Source organism: Loxodonta africana, chromosome 19 (genome assembly GCF_030014295.1).
Source record: "Loxodonta africana isolate mLoxAfr1 chromosome 19, mLoxAfr1.hap2, whole genome shotgun sequence".
Taxonomy (NCBI): domain Eukaryota; kingdom Metazoa; phylum Chordata; class Mammalia; order Proboscidea; family Elephantidae; genus Loxodonta; species Loxodonta africana.
Window position 1 is genome coordinate 14,352,647 of NC_087360.1, and position 18,868 is coordinate 14,371,514.

Below are 18,868 nucleotides of genomic sequence, written 5' to 3' on the forward strand. Positions count from 1 at the left end.
TGCAATAGTGTTTATCTCCGGTTTCCAAGTCGGCACGGAGCAGGTTGAAGGCAAAGGCCAGGAAGGGTCCGCATGCTACAGGCTGAGTTCTAAGAGCACATTCAGAGCTGCTGCCAAAATGGAAACCTCCCGGAAGAAACTGAGTCCCCCAAGGGAAGGAGACTCAGGGCTGCTGAGCCTCTGGAGGAGAGTACAGAAGATTCCAGCACTACACACTGCCCACTGATGAGTCACCTGGAGCACTGAAGATCACTTTAAAATCCACGGTCCTTTATGCTCTTTTGGAAGCCTGTCCTACAGACTGCAGACCTTGACAGAGCAGAGTTGACTTTGGGGGACTCGTGGGCTATCTTGAGCTTAGATAAAAGGGCTCTGGGTGGCGCAAGCGGTTTTCAATCAGCTGGTAATCTAATCACTGGCAGTTCGAACCCACTCAGTGGCACTGCAGAAGTAAGGCCCAGGGATCTGTTTGCATAAAGATTACAGCCGAGAAAACTCTGTGGAGCAGTTCTACTCTGCCATCACATGGGTCGCCATGAGTTAGAACCAACTTAACAGCAATGGGCTTGGTTTTCAGGTTTTTGAGCTTAGGTATTTCTCTCACTGCACCAGACACCCAGTAAGACTACCCATATACCCTTCCCTGACCCTTTTTTTTTTTTTTAATTTCTGCATTTACTGATTGACTAAAATGAATGCCCTGCTTAAGAGTCTTGGAGTGGAATTTTCCCCATCTCTCTCAGCTCCCTCAGGAAAGTGGGAGTCGAAACGCCAAGATGCACTGGCCTGCGTAGATCAATTCCGGTCGCGGGGGAGGGGGGGACGGGGATGGCTGTAATTTATTTGCCAGTAACAAAAAGACTTCTCTCCCCACTGTGCATAATCAGTCAAGGAAAACGGATGCAGAAATTCAAAGCCAAACTGGTGTAGAAAGGTAAAACGGCTTTAACCTCTCTCTTGGCTTCAAATTTAGATGCAGGAAGACATAAGTAGCTTGTGCATTTTCTGCTCTGCAAATGAACTGGCTAAAATGGGATTAAATCAACCCATCGGGAACTGTTTATTTTACAAATTATACGTATGGCAGGAGTCTACTTTTATTTACATACAAATACAAAATACACAGTTATTTACCAAATCCAGGCAAAGCTTTATGTCACCACTTCAATGAGTAGTTACCTTTGGGGGGCAGGAAGATAACTAATTTGGAACAATTTCATTTCTTTGCAATTTCCTACGTTTTATGGTTTCTGCTTTGTAAGTACAAAGAAGTGGAAGGAAAACCTTTTACTGAGCAATGACTACGTAAGTCCTAAATAGGATTTCCAAGACGCTCTGAGTAGCTGGGGTTAAGCACACCTACGTAATTTAGCACTGTATTAAGGTCCAACTATTTTTTTTTTTATGTAGAGCAGCTCTGTGCTTCCCTGCCAAAAGGCAGCTGTTTTCATGATGGAAAACATGGCAGCTGTTTTCACAGGCGCAGAGCAGCAGTGATACGTTGAGAAGAACATGGCGTCTATTTAAAAATTTCGGAAGAAGAGGCAGAAGCAGTTAAAAAAAGCAGTTAGGTGCAGTCAAAATCATCAAGAGTGCAGGGTGAGAGCCCTGGTTTGAGGAAAGCAGGCTCCACGTGGCTCGTCCCCACTCACCCCGTGAGAATCAAAGCCTAGGACCAAACTGCTGGGAGACAAGGGGTCTGAGGGGTCTGGTCAAGCTTTGGGGCCTTTGGCTACATGCAAAACCCAGAATTTTAAAAATCTGTAAGCTACCTTGGCAATCACTCTCATTTGACAAACGTGGGAATCAAAGCCAGAAAAGGTTAATTTACTCAAGGTCATTAATGCCTGTGTGGTTCTAGTCAATAAAATTAGGATGCTATCACATACTTCCTGTTGTTACCTACACACACACACACACACACACACACACACACAGCCAAAGTATGGAAATATACCCAGAGAAGCATATATAATGTCATCACATTTACCATTCAAATTAGCATCAACTGACCAGATACTTACAAAGGGCTAAGCGGCAAAGAAGTATTTAATTCAACATTTCTTTCTATCTTGACATCCCCCCAATAAAACTTGATACAACACCCCAATCCTTTATAGGATAGAAAACACATCTCGTCAGAAATAGTAAGGCGTGGCCAACATAGTCTAAAATCTTGAATTTCGGTGACAATAGTGACGTCTCATTTAGACTTTCCACCCTTTTGACTTTTGATTTTGGGATTATTTGACTGCAAACTTACCAGAAGCTTGCTTACTCCACCCTGAACACAAAATTTACCTATGAAAAAATTCCAACAAATTTGAAGAAACTATTTACCCTACCAAAAACTTTGAACACATTCACTTACAAACAATGCGTTTTTAATAGCGGCATGTTTTGGTCCCACCAATCCCGTAAAATATGCAGTCCTGAGAAACCAGGGAACTGAACTTCTGTTAAAGTATTTGAAAACCTATCTCACCCATTGGCTGTGACTGGAAAGTTGTTTTGTTTCTTTTACTTTCATTTTATAGAAAGTTTTGGAGTTGAACTTAATAAAGTTGTACGAACAAAGACAACAGCCGGGGTCCCATTCACACACAAGTCTGCCCGCGTGAACAGAATCCCTCTGCTGCACCCACCACCTGGCCGCAAGACTGCTGTGGGCCACTTGTTTAACTCCCTTTATGTGAAAGCAGACTGGACCAGGAGTGTGGTAGTAATCTGACTAAATGAAAATGGGGTCATTGATACACAAAGCTGCAGTCAAACTGTGACTCTATGGGGAAAAAAAGCCTCACAGGAAAAGAGCCTGGAAGACAACACACCCCACATGAGAAACACTTGTGTTAGGAAAGAAAACACCAATAACTCCACTATCTTCTTAACTTTTTTATTGTTACTATTTACTTAAGTGGAGCCCTGGTGGCACGATGGTTAAGAGCTCAGGCTGCTAACCAAAAGGTTGGCAGTTCAAATCCACCAGTAGATACTTGGAAACCCTTTGGGGTAGTTCCACTTTGTCCTATAGGGTTGCTATGAGTCAGAATCAACTCGACGGCAATGAATTCTTGTTGGATTTATTTACCTAAGTACCCTGGTGTCGCAAATGGTCTTCGCTAGACTATTAACCTAATGGTTGGCGGTTTGAATTCACCCAGAGGCACCTCGGAAGAAAAGCCTGTAGATTTGCTTCCATAAAGGTTAAAGCAAAAAACCAAACCTGTTGCCGTGGAGTCAATTCTAACTCATAGCGACCCCGTAGGACAGAGTAGAACTGTCCCATAGTTTTCTAGGCTGTAATCTTTACAGCAGCAGGCTGCCGTATCTTTCTCCCGCAGAGCGGCTGGTGGTTCAAACTTCAGATCTTTTGGTTAGCAGCCAAGAGTTTAACCACTGTGCCACCAGGGCTCCCTCCATAAAGATTACAGCCAAGAAAACCCTATGGAGTGCAGTTCTACTCTATAACACATGGGGTCACCATTATTTGGAATAGACTTGACAGCAATAAGCTTGTTTTTTGTTTCATGTAATATTTTCTTTATGGAACAACTGGTTTTCTAACTGAGATCAGTTAGCACCTTTTTTCCATCCCCCTGTCCTCAAAGTAACTCCATTCAAAATACAGCTGCCGAGGCAGTGATGAGAGCAAATCTGTCGTGGAAGGGAGGGGAGAGGTTTACAAGCCTCCAGTTCGTTCTGCAGACAAGAGGCTTTCTGCACTTCGTGGATTATGTTATTGCAGTGAGAACACCACGGCAGAGTAATAATGCCATACCTGGAGGCAGCGCTGGGCTGGTAGAGACCTGCAAGGAAGTACACGTGTCCTGTGGGAATTTCAGGGTAATTTAATCAGCAGCTCTTCAGCACAGCAGAAAGCAAGTGCAGGGAAATAATAAAGTCAGCACTAGGTTACTGGTGGCTCCTCTGTTCAGCCGAAGGGAGATATACGACCTGAGACAGGGTTTCTCCTCTGTGGCGCTACCGATATTCTATGCCGGATAATTCTTTGGTGTGGGGGGCTGTCCTGTGCGCTGTAGGATGTTTAGCAGCATCCCTGGCCTCTACCCTCTAGATGCCAATAGCACGCCAAGCCTTCACCAAGTTGTGAAAAAAATGTCCCTAGACATTGCCAAATGTCTCCTGGGGGACAAAATCATCCCGTTGACAATCACTGCCCTAGATCAACTGGAAAAGCTGGCTTGTGATGTATGAGCTACTTGCTTCTGAGTAATACAGGACTTAAGGAGAAAACGCAACAGGCTCCAGGCTTCCTCCGTTTAAGGACGTTCTGTAGTAATCAGTATGAATAAGGCAGAAAAACTGGCCAAGGTCACACACAGGCAATTCACCAAGTATGAATCACAAATGGCCCATCAAAACATGGAAAAGGGTTCACCCCACTAGAAAGAAAATAAACTCAAATTAGAACACTGAACATCATGCTTGGTAAAGTACAAAGTCAGTGAAAAAAAGGAAGACCCTCAACGAGATGGACTGGCACAGTGCCTGCAACAATGGGTTCAAACACGACAACGGTTGTGAGGATGGCACAGAGCCGGGCAGTTTTCTTCTGTTGTATGTAGGGTTGCTATGAGTTGGGACCTAACAACGACAACAGAACATTGAGATTCACCAGCAAAGAGTTAATACACGATAACACAGGATTATCAAGGATATGGATTAACAGATACTCCCATAGGCTTCTAGGTAAGTGTATAAATATACAGAAATAAGTATACAAAAAGTATGTAAAATGATATCGATGCATTATTTGTGGTTAAAAAAAAAAACCTAACCTGGAGACAACATAAATGTCTTCAATACAGGGTTAACTACGTTATTGCATATCCAAGCAACTGAACACTATGTGACCATTAAAAATAATTATATACTCAGCAAAAAAATAAATAAAATTTTTAAAAAATGATTATATAGTTTGTCGTACTGTGGTAGCTCGTGCGTTGACGCGATACTGGAAGCTTTGCCACTGGTATTACAAATACCAGCAGGGTCACCCTTGGTGAAGACATTTCAGCTGAGCTTCTGGACTCAGACAGACTAGGAAGAAGGACCTGGCAGTCCACTTCTGAAAAAAATTAGGGAGTAAAAACCTTATGAATAGCAGCAGAGCACTGTCTGATACAGTACCAGAAGATGAGCCCCTCAAGTTGGAAGGTACTCAAAAGATGACTGGGGAAGAGCTGCCTCCTCAAAGCAGAGTTGACCTTAATCACGTAGATGGAGTCAAGCTTTTGGGACTTCATTTGTTGATGTGGCGTGACTCAAAATGAGAAGAAACACCTGCAAGCAGCCATTAATAATCTAAAAATGGAATGTATGAAGTATGAATCTAGGAAAACTGGAAGTCATCAAAAATGAAACGGAACACATAAACATTGATATCCTAGGCATTAGTGAGCTGAAATGGACTGGTACTGACCATTTGGAATCAGACAACCATACAGTCTACTATGCCGGGAATGACAAACGGAAGAGGAATGGCATCTCATTGTCCATTGTCAAAAAAACATTTCAAGATCTAGCTTGAAGTACAACACTGTCAGTGATAGGATAATATCCATACGCCTACGAAGATTAGTTAACAATGACTATTCATATTTATGCAACAACCGCTAAGGCCAAAGATTAAGAAATTAAAAGATTTGAACTAACTTCTGCAGGCTGAAATTGATCAAACATGCAATCAAGATGCAGTGTTAATTACTGATGACTGGAATGGAAAAGCGGAAAACAAAGAAGAACTGGTAGTTGGAAAATATGGCCTTGGTGATAGAAATGACGCTGGAGATCACATGATAAAATTTTGCAAGACCAATGACTTCTTCATTGCAAATATCATTTTCCAACAACATAAACGACTATTATACACATGGAGGAAATCCTGGTGGTGCAGTGGTTAAGAGCTACAACTGCTAAACAAAAAGTCCGCGGTTTGAATCCACCAGGTGCTCCCCGAGAACCCTATGGGGCAGTTTTACTCTGTCCTTTATAGGGTCACTATGAGTCAGAATTGACTCGACAGCAATGGGTTTGGTTTTATACACACGGACCTTACCAGGTGGAATACACAAGAACCAAATCAACTACCTCTGTGGAAAGAGACGATGGAATATCTCAGTATAATCAGTCGGAACATGGCTCATAAGCAAGTTCACGTTGAAGCTGAAGAAAATGTGAGCAAGTCCACGAGAGCCAAAGTACAATCTTTGCGATATCGCACCTGAATTTAGAGACCATCTCAGGAACAGATTTGACACAACGAACACTAATGACAGAAGACCAGATGAGTTGTGGAAGGACATCAAGGACATCGGACATGAAGAAAGCAAGAGGTCATTAAAAAGACAAGAAAGAAAAGACCAAAAAATGTCAGAAGATACTCTGAAAGTTGCTCTTGAATGTCGAGTAGCTAAAGTAAATGGAAGAAATTGATGAAGTAAAACAACCAAACAGAAGATTTCAGAAGACAAAGTAAAGTACTATAATGAAATGTGCCAAGACCTGGAGACAGAAAACCAAAAGGGAAGAATACACTCGGCATTTCTCACGCCAACAGAATTGAAGAAAAAAATCAAGCCCTGAGTTGCAACACTGAAAGATTCTAAGGGGGAAAATATTAAATGACGCAGGAAGCATCAAAAGAAGATGGAAAGAATACACAGAGTCACAGTATCAAAAAGAATTGGTCAATGTTTAACCATTTCAGGAGGTAGCATATCATCTAGAACCGATGGTACTGAAGGAAGAGGTCCAAGATGCACTGAAGGCACTGGCGAAAAACAAGCCTCCAGAAATTGACAGAATACCAATTGAGATATTTCAACGAATGGGTGCGCCGGTGGAAACGCTTACTCATCTAGACCAAGAAATTTGGAAGACAGCTACCTGGCCAAAAGACTGGAAGAGATCTGTGTTTGTACCCATCCCAAAGAAAAGAGATCCAACAGAATGCGGAAATTATCGAACAATATCATTAATAGCACAGGAAAGTAAAATTTTGCTGAAGATCATTCAAAAGCAGTTACATCAGTACATTGACCAGAACTGCCAGAAATTCAAGCCAGATTCAGAAAAGGATGTGGAATGAGGGATATCACTGCTGATGTCAAATGGATCATGGCTGAAAGCAGAGAATTACCAGAAAGACGCTGTGCTGTGTTTTATGGACTATGCAAAATCATTCGACTACATGGATCATAGCATGGCAAAGAATGAGAATTCTAGAACACTTAACTGAGGAACCTATACTTAGACCAAGAGGCAGTTTTTTAAACAGAACAAGGGGATACTGAATGGTTTAAAGCCAGGAAAGGTGTGCGTCAGGGTTGCATCCTTTCACCACACTTACTTAATCTGTATGCTGAGCAAGTAATCTGAGAAGCTGGGATATATGAAGAACAACAGGGCATCAGGATTGGTGGAAGACTCATATTAATAACCTGTGATATGCAGATGACACAACCTTGCTTGCTGAAAGGAAGAAGACATGAAGCACTTATTGATGAAGATCAAAGGCCACAGCCTTCAGTGTGAATTATACCTCCACATAAAAAAAAAAAAAAAAATACAACTGGACCAGCAACATCATGGAAAAAAGACTGAAGATGTCAAAGACTTCATTTTACTTGGATCCACAATCAACACCCACCGAAGCAGCAGTCAAGAAATCAGAGGATGCATTGCATTGGGCAAATCTGCTGCAAGAGATCTGTTTAAAGTGTTAAAAAGCAAAGATGTCACTTTAAGAACTAAGGTGCGCCTGACCCAAGCCAAGGTGTTTTCAATGGCCTCATAGGCATGTGCAAGTTGGACAATGAATAAGGAAGACCAGAGAAGAACTGATGCCTCTGAGTTATGTGTTGGCGAAGAATATTGTATACACCGTGGACCGCCAGAAGAACGAACAAATCTGTCTCGGAAGAAGTACAGCCAGAATGCTCAGTAGAAGTACGGATGGCGAGACTTCGTCTCACATACTTTCAACATGCTGTCAGGAGGGACCAGTCCCTGGAGAAGGCGATCACACTTGGTAAAATAGAGGGTCAGCAAAAAAGAGGAAGACCTTCAACAAGATGAATTGACACAGTGGCTACAACAATGGGCTCAAACACAGCAAGGATTGTGAGGATGGTGCAGGACTGGGCAGTGTTTCTTTCCATTGTACATCGGGTCACTATGAGTCGCAAATGACTCAAAGTCACCTAACAGCAACAATATGTAACATTGAAGGATGTCCACTATAAGGCTGTTTTCTAGAGGAAAAATGTCCAGAAAAAAGTCATGCATAAGTTGCTTTTAAAACGGAATAAAAAAGAGATGTAATGATTACCCTTCCACACCAGGGGTCCACTTTCCTCCACCTTTGCTTATGACCTGACATTGTCCCCACAGGGTCCTTTCCCACACTGACACCTCACAACAACCCAGGGGAGGCAGACGTCGTTATCCTCATTTTTCAGATGAAAGGCCAGAGACTCAGTAAGACGCCTGCCCAAGACCACACCATTAGTAACCCGTAGTCACTAACTGTTGTTCGTTGCCATCAGTCGATTCCAACTCACGGCAACCCCAAGTGTGCAGAGCAGATGCTCCACAGGATTTTGAAGGCTGTAACCTTTCCGGAGCAGATCACCAAGCCTGTCTTTAGAGTCACCTCTGGGTGGGTTCGAATCCCCAACCACTCAGCTAGTAGTTGAGTGTTTAAGCATCTGTGCCACCCAGGGACCCCTAGTTACTAACTACAAGGTAGGATTCTACCCTGCCTAGGAATAGTATCCCAAATAAGCAACATCTCCACACATTTCCAAATTATCTGCGAATCCTACGGCGGTAAAAGCTTTGCTAGAAACCCTTCCCCCAGTTCCCCTGGACTCACAATCACTGAGGCATTCCCCTGAGGCCCTCTGAATCATCTTTGGGGAGCACGCTGAAAGGTGTAATCACTACCCTAAAACCCTGCCTCTTTTTCCAAGAGCTACCAATACCAGCCCCAGGGTTCCAAGCCATGGAGGTGATCACGCTCTCCTTTGGATGTGCCTGTATCAGAGCCCAAAGAGCCCTAGTGACACAGCGGTTAAACACCCAGCTGCCAACAGAAAGGTCTGCGGTCCGAACCTCCCAGCCACTCCGTGAAACCAAAGAGTAACAATCTGCCTCTGGAAAGATTACAGCCTTGGAAACCCTGTGGGGCAGTTTTACTCTGTCCTATAGGGTAGCTGGGAAACGCTGGTGGCATAGTGGTTAAGTGCTATGGCTGCTAACCAAGAGGTCAGCAGTTCAAATCCGCCAGGCTCTCCTTGGAAACTCCATGGGGCAGTTCTACTCTGTCCTATAGGGTTGCTATGAGTCAGAATTGACTCAACGGCAGCGCGTTTGGTTTTTGGTTTATAGAGTAGCTGGGAGTTGGAACTGACTTGGCAGCAATGGGTTTAAGTTTTTTTGGGGGGCGGGGGGAAGTATCAGAGCTCTGTTCATACTCTACCGTACGTTTCCTTTCCCGCTAGGCCCATAGCTCATCTTTATAGCTCCGGTAAATAAAAGAATCAGAACGAGGGGAAAAGACTTTGAATTACCAAATTACCTTTAAGCCCAAAACACCCAACAGATAACACATTTTCTCCTAACCAAAGATGTTTTCTCCCCTTCTATGACCCTTTCCTAAACTCTAAGCATGTATCACACACTTTGCTGGGCTCTGGTATACAAAATATGACAAGGTCCCTATTTCTAGAAACAAATCAGAGTGGAGAACAGGGAGTGGAGGGCAGAGAGGAATCTTGGTTGGAAGGTTAGGGAGGCTGACGACATTCCAGGTCCTTCAGTGTCCTGGCTTCATTATGCAGTCTGAAGTGTCGCGAATTTGCAAAACAGTGAACATACCCCTAATAAACTAATAGACAGTACAAAAAACATATTCCATGGCCAAAGGAAAATGACCTTTGGATTATCAACCTAATTTGGTATTTACGCCACCTCTTCCCTCTTCTGACCTGGACAACTGAAACATATACACCCTCGAGGGAGATGTTTACAGATGAGTCAGCCTAGGAACAGATAAGAAGCGGTGGAAAGTGCGTTGGACCAGGAGTCGGAGATGAAGCTCTTGTTTTGGCTCTGCCATTAAGTCTCAGTGGGGACTCTGGGAAGTTAGTTCGCCTCTCGCTGTTTCCTCATCAATGAGGTGGGAATACAAGCAGGCTTAATTCTCTCTCCAAGGGTGACAGTTATTGTTTGGGAAAGCATTAGAAATATACAATGTGTTTTTCAAATACCAAGCTGGAGAGGACTGGTCAGTAGACGTGGTTGACCTACAACACAATCTCGTCATGTTAAATCTGTGTTATATTGCTCAAGAGTTAAAATAAGCTCAAAGAAGAAGTTGACACCAATGACAACCTAGGAAAGACACTCAAATTCTGAGTTACCAAAAGGAGTAAGATGGTAAAACATCTAGACGTGCCACAATTCTTTCACATGCAAAGATTTAGCACCACTGAATACAGAGAGACTCCAAGAAGTACAATGCCAACAGAGTAAATTCCTTTGGGTCTAGCATTAAAAAAGAACTGCCTCACAGTTCTGCCTCTGTTGTTGCTGTCAGGTGCTGTCAAGTTCGTTCCAACTCATAGTGACGCTACGTACGACAGAATGAAACACTGCCCAGTCCTGCACCATCCTTATAATCACTGCTGTGTTGGAGCCCATTATTGCAGCCACTGTGTCAATCCACCTCGTCCAGGGTCTTCCTCTTTTTTGCTGACCCTTTAAGAAGGCTTATTTAGAGAAGCAAAGTACTTTGGGAAGGTAAGTGTGAAAGGTAGGAGGAGGAAGTTAAGGATTACCACTACATACTGTAAAAACATACTGGAAGACAAACACGGCCAAAGGAGAAAGCGTCACAGAAAAAAGCACTGAAAGCTCCTCGTAAAACTAGACGTAAGTTCAACGTGATGGGTAAACTCCACGTGGTAAGATGGCGAGTGGTGAGCCCTGTTCCTAGGTCCACGATGTGAACAACCAAGAAAATGAAAGAGGCTTGTCCAATCCCAGGGATAGTGGGGGATTCTAAAAGGGTTGTGAGTTAACGTGGCTCCCGAAATCAAAAAGCAGTACTATTGAAGGGGCACAATAGCCTGACCTTAGGACCTAATACTTTAAGCCTCAAGCTAGAGAGATTCAGTGTTACAGCAGAAAAACAAGGAGCCTCTCAAGTGTGTGGATCCAGGACATACCGCAATCCACCAGCCCGCATCCTCTAAGCCGTGACAGTCAAACACAGCCCCCTCCCCTGACCCAGGGCACGCCTGAAAGTCTTTTCCAGCGCTTTGACAGGAAGTTGGGCTTTCTTTTCTTTTTCTAAACACAGGCTAGCTATGCACTTTTGCAACTGCAAGTCTTAGAGTACCAACTGCTGTAGATCTTGCATGTGATTAGAATGGAACAGTGTCTTCAACTTTTCGGGTAATTTTATATGTCAGTGTATGGTTAGAAGGTTGGTGTTCAAGGCCCACTCTGGAAGATGCTGTTAAAACAAAAACAAAAATAACCTCCTAGAGAGAAAATCCACGTTCTAAGAGACAAAACATTTTACCTGGGCAACAGGATAATTTAACTCATGAAATACAAGAACACAGGACAACAATAAACAACTAAATTTCCTTGAATATAGTCAACTAGAAAGGCAATGCATTTTCCTACACAAAACATTGTACCTTTCCTACTACACCAAAGAAATTCAATAAATAATTTTACAGTGGAAGGGCCCAGGTCAAAAGTGTAAGTGAAAACTTGAGTTTTGACATGGAGGTAACACAAGTCATGGAACCGTAGAGTCATCCAAGAATGTCAACAGGCCTGGAAGCTCGGCCCGCAGTTTAGTCTTTTCCAGGTGAGGGAGCTAGAGTTTCCAGGCTGCTTTACAGTACAGTTCCATCTGGTAAAGCCCAGGCACTGAGTGAAGCCAAAGCGTACAACACAAGAAAGGGTCAAAGCCAAGGTTTCTTCACGCCGCCTTTGTCTTCTTCCGCCGAGGCAGCGTGAACACCGAAGTCGGGCTTCAGGCTGGTAGTTCTTCTGCAGCGCCCTCTTCACCCTGCTTTAAGTCCTCTGTGCCCATCACGCAGGGAAGAGTTCGGGAGGGCTCTCTCCATAGCAGTACTTTGCTATGGGATCCCTATAGGTGTTCTCGTGCTGCACGCTCTGTTGGCAAGAGGGAAGATAAGACCGCCGTGAGAGACAGTAGAGTTTCGCTGACACCTCCCTCACAGAATGGCAAAAGTCACAACAGGACTGCCATCAGACACTCCCTGTAGGAGCCTGCCTGCATCCATCTCCAAATATCACTAAAAGGCTCCAAGGCACTTTCTGGAACAAGGAGGAACACTTGACACAGGCTGTCACAGAAGAGTATTAAAATGGAAATGCACATTAAAATGGCATGCACACTTCTTTTTATGTACACTAGTGAGTTTTTTTTTTAACAACCTGACTGTAACCTGGGTATCTCAAGACAGCTGATTTTTCTCACATTATATTAAGTGAGATTAAGAACCAATAGGTATTTTGTGCCTGATCCTGTGCTTCAAAGAAATTCAGCTCTGGGTACCGAACCCTGCAGAGAGATTAAGGAGATGCACTTCGAGTCGCTGCCACAAAGTTTATGTACCTACAGGTCTGGCACACAAGCCAAACCCCACACCACCACTCAAGCCTTATTTGGCTCAGCAAATTGCAAGTGTGCTTTCAAGCAGACAATCATCCCCAATGGCTAATTTTTGAGCAATTTGTTTTCATACAAGCAACTTGAGTTTTTGGCTAGTCTGGAGTTCGTTAATTAGCCCAAGAACAATGCTAAGCAAATAAATTGAAAGTATTAATCCAATTTGATAGACACACAGCCAAATCTTCTCTTTCTTGGGATACTGTTATCAACACAAATTGAATGGCAATTGGGAAGTCTCTCTTTACAATAAAAAAACAGTCAGAAAGCATAGCAGCTTCACTGAAGATTGGAACTCCTGGGTTTTATCAGTTAAGGAAAAAAACACTTCACCTTTTCTAGCATTTCTCAGAATTAGAGAGACTCTGAATCAAAATGAGTCATGTGTTCAGCCTTCTTCCACATTTCCTTTAGAGCCCATTCAAGTGGAAAGCTCTTCAAGCAAAACAAGACTATCAGGAATTTCTTAATGTTTTCAAATGCTCGTTATAATCCCTGAAATATTGATCCAATGATGCTGAACGTGCTCAGAGCAAAGCAGAGACATGAAAGAGGGGTAAAATCAAAAGGTGAAATACAGAAGCCTGACCAAGGGTACGAGGGTTCTGGAGAATGACAAATAACTCGGTTATCATAGATGAAGCCAGGACAATCTGGGACGCACCATGAATAGAAGCCAGAAGAAGCATGCCTGCGTAAAAAACATGTCTGGGGATTGCACAAAGAGCTACGATAAATGCCCAATCACAAAAGCAGGGAGACAAGAATACAGAGAGCGAAGGGAAGACTAAAGACTTTCAGACGCTGGCAGCAGCAGGTGCAATATGTGGTACCCAAAGGACAAAGCAGTTAATGACAGCATGCAAATAAGTATTGAGAGCTTGACAGCCAGCAGATTTACTCATGTATTTTTGAATACCCACCTGCCCATCCCCTTGAAGTTCTAAAATAAATCGCAACTCTGCACAGAACAAATTACTATTTAAACAAGTGGCTGCTGCAAAACCTTAGTCAAATTTCAGTCTGACAGAGTGGAGAGAACTTCTCTCAGGAATTAATGCACACCACCCAGACTTAAAAATAATTTTAAGCTCCCACTTAATGCACAGACATGCAATTCAGATAGGAGAGATACGAGCTGATTAGACTTTGATTTATATAAATCTTACTTTACCATTCTAAATGCTACCATTATGCCACGCAAAACCAAACAATGCTTGACATGGCTTCACGTGAGTCATTTCTCCCTAATCATATCACAAAAATGACCTGAGCACACCTTGTCTCGCCCCGCCTCTCACCTGCCCATCCCCCAGCAAGAGAAATTACAGCTTCTGACCTGGGATGAGGTCCTGCATTTAGCCAAGCACAATTCAAAGTGATCTTCTACCGCCATGAAGAGGTTCTGGAACGCCACGGCTGCCCGGCTGAGGAAGCGCTCCAGGAGCAGTTGCTATGGAAACAAAAGTTTGCACCTGTAATAAATTCCAGATGAAGCCAGCAAAAGGTAACCTTGGATATCTCTCCTTAACTAAGAGAATGTGGCTACAGGGACAGAGAGGGAGCTGGGTATCTTATTCATCAGCTACCTGAACAGCAATACAATGGTCCACTCTGCAGAAGAACCATTCGAGCAACTGAGCACCACCTCCTTCCCTTGCAGACAAAGGCGACTTCACAGCAGCAATTTTCTGACACCTACAAAGCTCCGTTCCCAGTTCTGTTTTCAAAAGACTCTCACACGAAGAGTCTAGCACTCACCATGAAGTAAAGGCAGAAAGGAACAGGGGGTGTAGCACGAGGCGACGCCACATACCTTGCTGGGCTGCAGACAGCAGGAGACACAGTACTCGTACGCGCTGCAGCAGCCGTTAGACAGGCAGCCGTTGCAGCAATACTGCTCTGTGCTGGGGACGTTGACATTACAGCAACCGTTCACCAGCAAATCCTTCCTTTCACAAACATACCCTGAAAGTCAGAGACTAACCTTAGCATAAAGCCAGCAGTCCTCCCATCCCTGATCGTGCAGAAACAATGCCAATACCGCGCTCGAAGAAGCCAGAGACAGAATCTGCAGCCCGGAACATCCCAAGCACCAAAGAGCCAGAGGTCAGACAGAATGTGTTACGGGAAATGCGCACTCCCGGGTTATAACCAGGTTCCACACCACAGCCCGCCTACGCTTCAGTCTGCTGTCACACATCTGATTTAACCACGTCCACATTTTCCTATGCTAACCTCTGCAAGGCTATCTTTCATCACGCCTGAAGAAAAATGTCAGTCTTTTTCAGACAAAATCTGAAAATAAAAAAAAATCAAGGTGAGAGCCTTCTAAGTTAGAAAAAACTCTTTAGAAGTATCTTTCGAATTCCTGCCATTTATTCAGTGCCTTTAATTTTTTTATATATTTTTAAAGAAGTAAATAGCTATTACCTGACCTTCATAAATTAACTTAGGTTGTTTATAAGTACAAATGCCAGGATTCAATAACCGTCAGCATTAGGGAATACAGAGTTTTCTAATACGCAAGGCAGAGCAACTTCTTAACTCCCTCTATCCCTCAAATCCCATGGAAACCCTGGTGGCATAGTGGTTAAGAGCTACGGCTACTAACCAAAAGGTCAGCAGTTCAAATCCAACAGGCACTCCTTAGAAACCCTATGGGGCAGTTCTGTCTTATAGGGTTGCTTTGCTATGAGTCGGAATCGACTCAACAGCAATGGGTTCGGTTTTGGTTCTCAAATCCCATCATTTATCCACATACATACCCTCCGACCCAGTTAATTCATGCTCAACTTTAGGGAAAGAATCTCTTTACAAGAGTTAATTTATTGTTCAGAGCTGCTAAATTGACATTTCTCTACATCCTTCTGGGAGTGGGGTAGAAAAATGTAGAATAAGTCCATGAGGGATACCACCTGGCCCTTGGGAAACCCCAGGTGCACGCACGGGCCCATGGGTGCACGCACGGGCTCTCAGGTACAGAGCAGCTGTTACTAGCATCACTCCAGTCCAAATGCCCCAGCTTCTCAATCCTCAGAGACTGAGACTTGGTGAAGTGTAAGGTTGTTGTCAGTAACTACTCTGGAAAAAAAAGGCTGAGCAAAAGCAAGCGGCTGCCAGTAGAATGATGACTGTGGGAAGAGACTAAAGAGGCCCTCACTTAACAGAACCAGGCCCAGTTACCTGGGAGCTGATGCCTTTTTTTTTTTTTTAACCAGGCAATTCTGTCTTCTAAATTAAGACGGCAGGATTCTAATACCACAGTAAATGTTTCCGGGAGTCACCTTAGCTATTCCTACTAATTTTTGTCACGGGGGTTATAAACAAACAAAATGTATCCAAATAAGTCAGCATTTTTCTCAAAATTCTGCCCAAAATAACAAATGCACAACAACCCTATGGCCTCGGCATCCAGAAGATACCAGATATTATGTGATCTAAGCTCCGCTTGTTGAAATTATTTTTTTCCCCCTTCTTTTCCGTATCGTATCATAAGTGTGAGCTTCTCAGGCCCTCTTTTTCCTCCCAGTGCTAACTTCCAATACTTGGCCTTGAAAGCCACACAGGTCCTTCTAACTTCTTCTCAAAGAAAGCTCATCAAGAGTTCTTATTCTGCATCATCAATCTACTCGTGCAAATGTTACTTCCAATGAGTCCTGTAAGATCACAACCTCCAAGTGTGTTACTATGACCTGGGAAAGTAATTCCCAGCCTCCGGAAAGTTTGTAATTCTAATTGGTTGTCTTATTTAATAATGTGTTGCTCTGGCAATATTCACGCTGGCATCTAGTTTTCTAAATGGCATAAATTCTTGGAAGTTTTCTTTATTAAGCCAACTTACCTCTTCTCCCCCTTTCACAGAGCTGAGGTAAAACCTGTGGCTCTTGGATTTTTATGTATTTATTTTTGAATCTTGGGAGTTTTTTACGCAAGGAGCCTGAGAGTGTGTTTTGCCTAAATGAATCAGAAAAAAATCTTTCTTTTGATAGCTAAGACAAAAGAACATGACAAGCTGTTCATAATTCAATGCTAAATATTAAAATATAACATCTCATATTTTCTCACTGAATGTCATACAGTCTGAACTCGAAGTCAAGATACTTGGTCCTTGTCCAGTTTTACTCACTGACATGCTGTATAAGTTGCAGAAGTAATTTTCCTCTGCTATTCTCTTAAACCTTACTCTGTTAAAAAAAAGGTTATTTGCCACATTATTTGTTTCTTAAGTGGGACTATAAAAACAGAGATTGTAAGTGGCATCATTGCCGAGTAGAGTGTTTTAGTTGTGCAAAATTTTCCAGCTCTTCTACTCTATCTGGGTAGTTTTCCTGACTCCTTCCTTCATCTCTCATCTCTTGATGACATTACTTGTTAATTTTGAGATCTTTTGGAAAGAATCTTTTTTTTTTTTTTAAACAACAGGGCATTGTGGTCTTCATTGTAAGGACAGTATGTATCTTCATTTTGTTTAGCTTAAGTATAGATGAAGATTCTAATACAAGGCTCCCTGTATCAATACACACTGTCAGGTTAATAACCCAACTGTTCTAGGAATCTTTGAAAAAGAGTAAATTTTATTTTTGCAAACAAATAGAAAAACAGGTTATTGCAAACTGCCTGTTGAAAAAGAAAAATATTCATCATCAGGGAACTCTGGACGCTGGTTGGCTGTTTAACATTAAGGAACAATTGGATTTTTTTAGTGTGGTAATGGTGCTGTGTTTATGATTTGCAAAAATCAGATGAAATATTTAAGAAAGGCTTTCCGCACAGTGCCCAGTAGGAAGAAAGAAGAGCTCTACCAGTTGTCTAGGCTAGCCACCTAACCCATGCAGGAAGCTCCTCTCTTAAAGCTTACAAGGAAGCAAGAAAGCTCTGGGAGAAAGCCCCAAAACAAACAAACTCATGTTTTAGCTGCAACAGTAACACATTTTGAATGTGTTTATAATTCATTTGAAACTATTTGATCAGTCACTCAACAAGTACATTTCCGAAGTGCTAACACCACAAGGGCATTATTGAGGTTACCGAGGAGGAAAACTGAACTCTTATCCTATAGAGTTTACCAACAAGATGCAAAGGGTGGCAAGATTAGAAAACACTGGGGATGGGGAGATTGGCAAGCCGTCACCTGGGGACCAACGCATGATCAAATGCTAGATGACAAATTACAGGCACAAAGAACGCTTAAGAGTTATCAAACCAAGCTTCTCTGACATTAAGGGGATCCTCAAACAACGAGTGGGGCAAGAAAGAGAAGATGTGAGAAATGCTGGAAATGAAAGGAAAAATGTATCGTAGAGAAATCCCTGTAAAATGCCCTACAAATGGCCCCACCAGTGTATTTCACCGATTGCAGGAGAGGAGGAGACTCAGCCTTACCAAGTTCATCCGTGATGAGGTGCTTCCCTTGAATGGAGTTACGGCACTGATTGCTTGGCCGACTGCTATTGCCCAAGTTAAACTGTACTTTCCAGGCAATGGGCTGATCATGGTCTTGAACCTGGAGGAGATTCCGATCTCTCACTGCCCTCTCCTCCTACAAAGAGACCATAAATGACAAAGTTAAAGTACGGTTTCTCTCATTTTCACCAATTTCTCATAGAAACTACAGCGAGAAGACAGAAACGCTGTAAAAAGCCTGAACAACGGGCATCTGTATTCCTCCACATAAACAAAGTCAGAGTCAATGTCATAAAACAAAAGTAAAATAAAGCTGGAAAAAAAGTGAGGCCCTGGTGGCACATAGTTAATAGCTTGGCTGCTAACCAAAAGGTAGGCAATTCAAATCCATCAGCCGCTCCTTGGAAACCCTATGGGGCAGCTCCACTCAGTCCTATAGGGTACTAGGAGTTGTAATCGATTCAGCAGCAATGGGTTTTTTGATTTGGAAGTAAAAGAAATTAGGGTTATGCTTTAGAACTGTCATACTTACACGCTGGGCCCCCGGGTTACGTGCATATTACAAATGTGCCTCATATCCCTGAAGTGTTAACTTTACGAAAACCTTTGAATGGGGAAGAGTTTTGAGCTTTTCCTTTCTGACGGCAAGTCTTTCAACACATTTTTTGACACTAAAACAAACAAACTGTGGAACAGAACACAAAACCTGAACAAACT

At 42.9% G+C, this 18,868-nt stretch overlaps 1 protein-coding gene across 3 annotated transcripts in view; it reads right to left on the minus strand.

Annotated features, from left to right (window-relative positions):
• Window positions 1–1,036: 1,036 nt before the first annotated feature.
• SPRING1 (SREBF pathway regulator in golgi 1) overlaps window positions 1,037–18,868 on the minus strand; it is a 28,706-nt gene continuing 10,874 nt past the window's right edge. For 2 of the 3 annotated variants that reach the window (XM_064272258.1, XM_064272259.1), the window contains 4 exons: window positions 18,131–18,287; window positions 14,562–14,713; window positions 14,085–14,198; window positions 1,037–12,225 (listed from right to left, as the gene is read on the minus strand). In XM_064272258.1, the coding sequence (XP_064128328.1) occupies window positions 12,142–12,225; window positions 14,085–14,198; window positions 14,562–14,713; window positions 18,131–18,287 (507 nt within the window). In that variant the 3' untranslated portion in view covers window positions 1,037–12,141. The remainder of the gene's footprint in view (window positions 12,226–14,084; window positions 14,199–14,561; window positions 14,714–18,130; window positions 18,288–18,868) is intronic. The other variant, XM_064272260.1, reaches the window with a different exon arrangement.